General features: G+C 35.9%; 3 protein-coding genes across 3 annotated transcripts; 1 reads left to right on the top strand and 2 right to left on the bottom strand.

Annotated features, from left to right (window-relative positions):
• The first annotated feature begins 2,781 nt into the window (after positions 1-2,781).
• On the top strand, positions 2,782-4,695 carry RHIMIDRAFT_267538 (beta-lactamase/transpeptidase-like protein). The gene is made up of 4 exons (XM_023612004.1): positions 2,782-3,178; positions 3,235-3,354; positions 3,413-3,925; positions 3,972-4,695. Exons 1-4 carry the CDS (start codon positions 2,840-2,842, stop codon positions 4,350-4,352), a joined length of 1,353 nt encoding a protein of 450 aa, XP_023462432.1. The 5' UTR covers positions 2,782-2,839; the 3' UTR covers positions 4,353-4,695.
• Positions 4,387-5,074, bottom strand: RHIMIDRAFT_241232 (uncharacterized protein; the record flags this gene model as incomplete). The annotated part of the gene is made up of 4 exons (XM_023609539.1): positions 4,387-4,430; positions 4,483-4,620; positions 4,673-4,772; positions 4,835-5,074. 4 exons carry the CDS (start codon positions 5,072-5,074, stop codon positions 4,387-4,389), a joined length of 522 nt encoding a protein of 173 aa, XP_023462431.1.
• A 2,178-nt stretch (positions 5,075-7,252) lies between these two features.
• Positions 7,253-8,137, bottom strand: RHIMIDRAFT_267526 (uncharacterized protein). The gene is made up of 2 exons (XM_023612003.1): positions 7,323-8,137; positions 7,253-7,301 (listed from the first exon to the last, which is right to left on the bottom strand). Exon 1 carries the CDS (start codon positions 8,069-8,071, stop codon positions 7,715-7,717), a length of 357 nt encoding a protein of 118 aa, XP_023462430.1. The 5' UTR covers positions 8,072-8,137; the 3' UTR covers positions 7,253-7,301; positions 7,323-7,714.
• Between the last annotated feature and the right edge of the window lie 1,476 nt (positions 8,138-9,613).

The following is a 9,613-nucleotide window of genomic DNA, read 5'->3' as shown; positions in this document are numbered from 1 at the left end:
AATGACCAACCTTCCGTATGACTGATATGACTCTCTCATACGTCCTTACAGTGTAAGTTGTATTAACTATGTCTGAATTTAAAAGTGCGAAAACTTGTCATATCCGAGCATAATTCACGCTTATTGAAACTAAGAAAATTACCCTTACAATAACACTTACTAGCACATAACATCATTTCTTGATTCAGATGTCACAGTAGTAAAACCAGGAAACCCTTAATTAAGCTACTTTACCCCGGAATAACTGTTAGACCCACGTCAACTACAATCCCACAGTAAACTTGAATAGTATAAATAAGAACTACTCTTTATCAAATAAAAGAATTAATTCAGCCTTACTGTATCTTATTGTCTATTATTACTTTTGTATTATCACAAAACTGTAACTAAACATTTTTGTTAACGTTGAAACGTAGCATCTTTGACTAGTATAATAGCTTACCATAATGAAAAATCAATTGTGTATATTTTCCAACCACATTTTTGTTGTTTGAGGTGGCTACCAACATATTGCCAAACATGCCTTTTAGAAATAGACATTTTGAGCCTTGATTCACGCAAAGTCTTTGTTTCATTTTCTCCATCACCAAATGTCGCTCAGCTTCAGCACAGCTATATTCAACTGCTTGTTCATTATCTTCTATGGCACCCCCAAGAACCAGGTTGTACCTTTTGCTCACGTATATGTTTTTCACCCAAAATCTAGCTCTCTTGTTTTTATCTTAAAGACGATGCTCTGTCACTTGACTCTTCCCTAAAAAGGAAAATAAGAGTGTATACAATCAATATCATTTTAGAGTACAATTTGTATAAAGATATACCTCAGCTTTATCAATATTATCAAACACAGAGTTAATGAATATTTATATGTGTATCAAACATCATGTCTCAAGATAGCTCTTTGAAAGGCTGCTAGCTTCATATCATGTATCCTTCAAAAAAAAAAAGCTAGGATAAATGTAAATAAACAAACAAGCAAACAAATAAATAGAAGTATTGTTAGATAATGTTGAGAGTGTCTTTAAAGGCAGTTTACTTGTCAGCTGCTGGGATGTGGAATAATTGAGGGAAAAGGTGTTGCTTTAAAGAATTATAGTTATTCTGTGATCGGCTAAAGTCGAAGCTGAGTCTAACGGTTTCTTTATAGCAGTCTAATACAACTTGCACAATTATATCCTTGTCATTGTACTCCAATTAATAATAATTGAAGCGTAATACCGCTTCTTAATAGCATATTCAGTCATTTCTCAAGCGTATCTTTGTTTGGCTCCTCCCAATTGATGCTTGCCTCAAGTATTTACCAGAATTCACGTTATTCAGTGCTTACATATGCGCCGTCGATTGTTTATGTCCCAAACAATTGAAGATCCTCTCTCCTTCCTTATTTTCACACACGAATTCCTGCACTCCTCATTGGTTTACTGTATGTATCATCTTTCATGAACTCGAGCTTATATATCACGAAAAAGGCACCCCTTCTTTGCCACACAAGCTAGGGCACCGATTCTTCAATTGACTACTTCAACCTCTGAATTAAGTTTTATGCCCAAACCTCTTTTTATTTCAATTCTACTGCACCTATTTTCTCCTTTTGTGCCTTAAAGGGCTTTTAAGCCTATACTTTTTGGCAATAATTGCAAGATATAGCTATGGACTATGTTTATCCTTTGTGAAATATCATACAGGAACAAGTCATCCTCGTCTGACTACTTCGCGGTTGTTCTGTGAGACTATTGTGCAAGGCTTCAAGGCTCATAAGCCTGTATTGGCAAAGGGGTTTATTTCTTTTTGGTGGACACCAACCACAAGAAACAATTAGTAGTTACATTGGGATTGCTTGGCGAAAATGAGCCAATTGCCATCTTGAGAAACTATGATCTGGGTAATGCACTGCAGCCCCTCGTTAACAGCCTTTCATATTACATTGTCTCTTCCAGCGAAATCATCGTCGAAAACGCCAAGTCCAGAGTCATGGGTGGTTGTTAATCATTAAGCCCTTTTTTATCAATACCTTTACCGTGGACTAGTTTTTCATTTGCATTCCCAACAACTGTTTTACTTGCATTTACTACCCCAATAGCCCTCATCATTGCGTTATTGGAATAAAAAGAGAAAAAGACAAATTATTACAGTACATTTTTGCTTTCCCAGTTAAACAAAAGGAAGCTTGATTATGTCAAATGAATAATCATCTGCTTCTGCTCTTCTATTCAAGGCTGAAAGCTTCTTTTCTAAAATGAAAAGAAAAATAAACAGCACTGCCACCCATTCATTGGTTATATAAGTTATTGACAACATTTTATAAGTGGCTTTCATATATCATCTGGTTCCCCTTGATTAATTATGATACTCAAATACACGTATAGTTTTCTTTATGCTACAGCTAGACTTTTAACATGTTACATGACTTTACATTGCTCATAATCGTTCCCAAAATGAAATAAGCAGGATCCACAGCTTAAGAACAGCCACTAAAAAAAAAGGGAAATAAGCTTTCTATTATTTGCAGTCAATGCATAGATTAAGTTGCTTACATAGCCTGCTTTCAGGTACGCATCTAATATTATGCTTCAAACTATCTTATTTTTTATACTATATCTCCACTTAAGTTTTGATTGGTCCAAAAATAATCTTCAGCTCGTTTCGTTTTAGATTAAAAACCTGCATTCATCTAAAACAAGCCAAACACCAAAAAGGTTGCACCACATTTTTCATCTGCTGTATTTATTTGGCCTTTCCCTGGCGGATCGACACTTCTAGCATCATGCGCCTACTGCGGTCTTTTATTTTTTATATAAAAATATCTTTTCACTTATTATCTTTTTATACACAACTGTTCATGTTCATAATATTGACTGGTTTACTTATTCCTTTGGTATCTTACATAACATATAAATCAGGTGTAAAGCCTGATTTCTTACCAGTCAGCTGTGCGCTCTTTGGATATAATTGTCCTCACGATATTCCTATCCAAGGATATTATGATGAAAAGTACAAGTCGATATACGATATATTTTTACAAAACTTCAAGAATGGGTTGGAAGTAGGTGCTGGACTCTCAGTTTATGTCGATGGTCAACAAGTGGTCGATCTTTATGGCGGTTGGAAAGATCCAAAGGCCAAAATCCCATACACTAACAACACATTGCAAATGGTCTTTTCATCAACAAAGGTTTTGGTAAGCTGTAAATAGTTGACCCATTTAACTAAAACCTAAAATGTTTGTTCCCTAAGAACGCGATTATTGTTGCACAGCTAGTGGAGCAAGGCTTATTATCTTACGAAGAACGAATCGCGACCTATTGGCCAGAGTTTGCTCAAGGCGATAAAGAAAATGTTACTTTAATAGATCTTGTAAGCGTGAATTTTTTAAAAGCAGAGGTATTTCAGCTTTCTAACCTTTATTAACTAGATGCATCATAAGGCCGGCGTTGCTGCACTGGATGTTCCGTTGTCTTACGATGATGTAACCAATGCTACACGTTTCTCAAATATTCTAGCCACACAACCACACAATTTTGGTGGTAAAACTGTTAGAGCTTATCATGCTGTCACTCAAGGATGGTATCTTAATGAAATTATTCGACGTGTTGATCCAAAGCAGAGGACTCTGAATGATTTTGCAAAGGAATTCAAAAACAAGTGGAACTCTGAATGGTATCTCAAACCTGCTGCAGAACAAGATCTGGAACTTGAGCGTATTTCACAACTATATGAAAAACCAATGCTTCAAGAGCTATTTGGATTGTTATTAAGCCCTGCTCAACTCAAACAGAGTTTAATCAATAAATTTAACAAAACTACGATATACAACCGCGTCCTTAGGAATACCCATATCGACCAAGGCTCGGGCCTTATTGGCCAGGAACTCAAGCATAAGATGGTTGAATCTCCTGCTATTTCTGGCCACACAAATGCTAACTCAGTAAGTAATATATCTCTTATCCTTCTACTTCTCACGCAAGAACCAGATGGCTAAAATTGCTGCCATGTTAGCCAATAAGGGAAGAGCAATTGTACAGGGAGAACCTAATTTGTTCCAAAACAGCAGTACATTCGACTACTTTACAGAGCAATTAGGTGCTGAATTTGACGAGCTCCTTTCTTTTCCCGTCTATTGTCAACGAGGTGGCCATACGGAATTCCCTTTTATTTATTTTGGAATTAGTGAAGAGGGCTACTTTGGAGGGGGTGGAGGCGCAGGTGGCTCTTTAGTCATCTATAATTCAAAATATAATACTGCTATGGCATATGCTATGAACGGTTACTCAACAGGTGGTCCTCTGGATGGCAGGACAATACCACTGGTGAAAGCTTTATATGAGCAAGTCAAAAAAGAAAAAGACTCGTGATGATATGCTATATACAAATAAACCATTTTAATCATCATTTTTTATCATTCATACATTCCTTTTCTTGTTGACGTCTCTCTATCATTCATGTTAACCAAGTCAATTGTTGCTTTGCTGTTAACTCACTTACCTCTAGTTGTACGTAATAAAGCATCATCTACCTGTTTCTGCTCAGGAGTCTTGGTCATTTTTATTCCTAGAGCATGCCCAATTAATCTCCTGGCTACCGCATCTGTAGTCCGTGGTCTACGCGTTTCTTTTCTTGAAGCTAAGCGTTGTGTAAGATATATGTTTGCAATCAAGCAAAATTTTATATTTACATTCTTCGTTTAAACTTGTGCCTTTCATCATTGATGTTATTTTATTTATATCTTCATCCTCTTCTTGAAAATTGTCTTTTGTAGAATCATTACTTTCTGCCTACTCGATCAAGAATTGATTAGTGATCAAACTTGGGTTTTTTTTTTTGGGGGAATTTATACCTCATTATCAATATTTGGTGAAGTTTGTGTATTTGTACAAGTATGGGTAATATCTGGTGCTTTGAATTGCCCTCTGCCTTTTCTCCTTATGTTTGTATTTTGTTTAGGTTGCTGATTACATCCTTCAGCAGTAGACGATGTTTTTGTGATATTCTTTTCTACTATTTCCTTACGTTTGTGTATAGGAATGTATACTTGTCTTGAATCCAGATTCTTTTTCTTCAAGTTCTCCGTTGACATGGAATGCTATTTCTAAATGTCTATTCTTGTAATAATAAAAAAAGGGAAACGCTACATGCACGAAAAAATTCACGAAAAAGTGACTAATGTTACGGGCGCTACCTCGGGGCGCTACCTGTGATGTCACTCTACAACTTCACACTACCTAAGGCTGTTCACGGTTTCCTTGGTGAAGTATCGTGCATCCACAAGCTGGGGCTTGCGGTGTGCATGATTAACCAATTGCATATATATATATATATATATATATGATACTATTGGTACTTTATATTCGCAATTTTTTTTAAATAAAAAGAATACTCTAGTATTTTTTTTCTCTACCTTCATGCATAGTGAAACTGTTGCGTAAGTAGTATATATAAACCAAAATTAAAAGCTAGAACTAATATACAAAATAGAAGTTACTAATAGCAATAAAAATTATAGAGCTGAAATGTCTTTAATGATAAATGTTGTTGTACAGGTTAAGCCTTTTATTATTTATTCATGTAATAAAGAGTTGTCACGTAATCCAAACATTCTAACAACTGGTCTGTACAATGAGCTAACTCTAGGCCATCTAGTTTTTTTCTTTTGTTGTCTTTCAAGCAAGTAAAAGTGGCTGTTTTGGAGGTACATGATGATTGGAAGACTCCTTTCTGGCAGGCTACTATTAAAAGGCAAAAAAAGTGAGCTACAGTTATCTTCTGTACATCGCAACAACGATGTTGTATGTATCTGCAGCTATTTGGAGAGCATCAACTATGTCAGACCAGTGGGCAATGCTAGCGAACGTGGTACGGTCTTTTAACACCTCCTCTATTCTTTCGTCTATGCGATCTGCTGCGATAAAGATATATAAGTTCAAATGTCAAAGCACTTGCCTTTATATAGAGATACTTTGTTTTTTAAATAATACTCTAGCATTTTTTCTTTAACCTATATGAACTGGTGTTGGTCACCATAAATAGCGTGTGCTATACATCTAAATCCACAGTTTCCATCTCCAATCGGGTTCAGTATTAAATTTACTTTGTTTTTATCAATTGGATTCGTAGATTGTCTAAGGGTAACAGAACAAAAGGCAGCTGCTACGGTTACTACGCGTATAATATCTGAAGTTAAAGAGAAGACAGCTTATAACCCTATTATGCACTCTTACCTTATATTTACTTTTTTTTGTTTTTCTTTTTCTAATTTTTTTTTAAAGTTTTCTCTTCTTTTTTTGTCTGTTTCGCTTCTTTTCTAAATTCTTCTTCTAATATCTCGATTCCAATCGGTAAACGCTTTGTGTTCTTCGGTCTTCCTTTCAATTCCACTTATATAGAAGGAAACTGGAAGTTTTCCACACATTTTTCGTTTGCTTCTGCATTCTTTTTCAAGTTTTCAATTTGCTGAAGTAAGCTCTCTTTGTCCTGATCACTCTTTAATTTTTCGCTAAATCTTGCAGCTCCAGAATTGCTTTCTACAAATTTGCATCAATTAGGGCTGGATCAGCTTTTGATTCTTCAATTGCATGCATATGATTTTGAACTATTTATATAGATAAAAAAAAAAAAAAAAGAGTTATTGTTAAGAGCCTGTACATGTATGTTTGTGCTATCTTATAATACTTACTAGCGCTCAACGAGCTGATGTTTAACAATCTTTTTGCTATGATGTTGAGAGGGATAATACCAAACTGGCAAAGTACATGCTTACAAGAAAGTCTGTAATTGTTGCGATAATAGCAACTACATTGCGCAAGTGGTATGCAAGAAGGGTCAGAGAAAAGCTTAGCAAGTTCAAGCTTAATTTTGTCCATAGCAAACTTAGACACCTTGCCCTGTAGTTGCTGAACGCGGTAGTCAGTATGCTTATTCAGCAAACCCACACTTTTTTTGAACATTTCCTGCTCGTTTTTCAAATTTCTAAGGTCTCGCTATCTTTACATTTCATATGTCGCAGATTATTTCAAGCATAACAGCATAAATATAAGTATACTCGTGTCTTTATAAATGTAATTTCACGAAAGTTTATATATTTAATTCATAATATCTGTTCGTTTTAAGCAATAATAGCACTCACTTATGTCAAATTGAAAGAAATTATTGATCATGATTCGTGTAATTCTTTATTTTCATACACTCTGTACATATCATATATGTTTAACTTGTTCTGTAAATTTCACTTACCTTTTCTACTGCCCATAAATCAACCTTGGAAGCTCCAAAGAGGCGTTTGCGATCAAAGCGTCAGGAAACACAGAATCTTTGAATATTTGCACAACCCACAAATAGTTCTGGGTTTTTTCATGTTCCATCCACCCTCCCGTAATATGATACGTTGTTAAGGTATTTCTTATGTCTCCTGTAGTGTTACTCGTGCCAACAATGTTGAACAACGTCATCCCATGGGAGCTGGTCTTATACGTGGCATCAATTACAAACATTCAGACATACGACGAGCTTCCGCAATTGCCTCAAATTCTGCAAAAAAAAAAACCATGTCAACGACATTGTTGGAATTGGCTCTAAGCTTGACAATGTAACCCTTTGTTTTCAAGTTGTTGATAAAGTTGAGAACTTCACTGGACTCGGATTCCTTTGATTTGAAATGTTGTTGCCTGATGTTGTGCAAGTCTCTGGTTACTAAGTTGTTAATGCCTTAAGCAATAAGATTCTAATAATGAGAGGGAAAAAAAGGTTTGTGGTGGATGTTTTCAAGGCATTCACTACTTCTCTTTACCTCCAAAATAGAGCTCGCATTACACTTCGTGTTTTCAAAAAAATTGCGCACAGCGTTGAGCTTCACTGTGTCTAAATGACGGAAAACACCGTACGTTCGGCAACCCGTAGCCATTTGGTGAGAATGCAATGCGTGTAATCTGCGAATTTCGAACTGCTGGAATTTGTTCTTGCTTGCGTAAATGTAGCAAGGACAACCAATGCGCTGGGTATCCTTTTGGCGAACAATGATATTTTTGTCTCCAGAAACACGCTTATGATTGTTTTCGTACTCTTTTTCATGCTTGCACATCAAGTAAATGAACTTTTGGTTTGATTTTGAGGTATCGGTTGTTGTTGTTGTTAGTACTCGGTAATGGTAGAATAAAAGCTCATAGCAAAAAGAAACTAGGTTGTTTTAAAAGAGGTCGGAGTACTAACTAAGGTAAATGTAATTAAGTCAAATTTAATCTCACACGTAAAGATTAGTATTAGACATGGTCAAATACGACATTGCCCCTTACCAGTTTGAGATTACGTTTGAAAAAATTGGTTTATACTGAGAGAATGAAGTAAATAGATGTCTACTAAGAGCATCATTAAATGAATGCAATTAGTGGGATTTTTTAAGTCTTTTACTGGATCGTGTGGGTGTAACAGAAGATGTGGCTTTGTTACGCTTTAAAGAACGGTTTGATTTTGACTTTGGTTTTTTGTTCTTATTTTGCACATTTGGATTAACAACAGAAGAATCTGACGCTTCAACATCAGTTGACAAAGAAATGTCTGACATTGAGTCGATGAGTTTGGAAATCGTGCCAGCTGGAGTGGTTTTTAAGGATGCAGCAGAAGTAGGAGAGTTAGTAGTAACACTACTTTTCTTTAGCTTATAATCAACACCTAAGCGTTTCCAGTAATTTCTAATGATTTTAGAGTCATTAAAGTTTTTAACCGGTAGCCATTCATCCCATTTTGAACTGTAGTTCTTCCAACGAACAAGATATTCATAGTTGTTAGGTGGACCACGATGATTAAGGATAGCCTCAACTTCATAGTTGGTAATTTCGTTACCTTCATCATCAAGTTCCACAACTTCATCTCTTGATATCAGTTTTAATTCAGCTGTGGTATAATTACGAGGCATAATAACACCTGTTTCATCACGTAGGACATACGCGTTACCTTGGTTTTTACGGACAACTGTATATGGACCTTCATAAACAGCGTCAAGTTGACCAGCTTTTTCTTTAATACGAACCATGACATGACTGCCAGGCGTATATTCAGCTAAACGATGTGTATTGTCAAATTTAGCTTTCTCAATTTCCATTTGTTCTTTGGTCTTGGCTTCAATTGCAGGAAATACAACATCGGCCAGGTAATCAATGCGCTTAAGTAATTCTTCATGCGACATGGGTAGTTTGTTTTTATCATTTTTAGATTCATTTTTGGAAGAACGAAAACCATGAGGATCATTCATCCGACGAGCGAACATGAGGGAAAAGGGAGTAGAGTTTAGACGTTTACTAATCTGGTTATTCAAAGCTAGTTGAACAGCCGGTAGATACATGTGCCAGTTTACGCCTGTCCCGTTAGTGGCTTTAGCAAGTAGCTTTTTTACAGATTGAACATAGCGCTCACTTAGACCGTTTGCAGAAGGATGCAAAGGAGTAATGAAACGATGATCAATATCCATCGCATCAGCCAATTCTTTCATAAGGGAATTAGAAAATTCTCGACCATTATCAGATTGCAATTTAGTCGGATATCCCAGTATGGAAAAAACGTCAATTAGTGCTGATACAATAGGTGTACTTTGCTTATCAGGAAGTCCTTTGATGATACAAAATCTTGT

This window comes from Rhizopus microsporus (assembly GCF_002708625.1).
Source record: "Rhizopus microsporus ATCC 52813 unplaced genomic scaffold scaffold_21, whole genome shotgun sequence".
Taxonomy (NCBI): Eukaryota; Fungi; Mucoromycota; class Mucoromycetes; order Mucorales; family Rhizopodaceae; genus Rhizopus; species Rhizopus microsporus.
The sequence above is the reverse complement of the archived record's forward strand: the minus strand, read 5'-3'. Positions and strand labels throughout refer to the sequence as shown.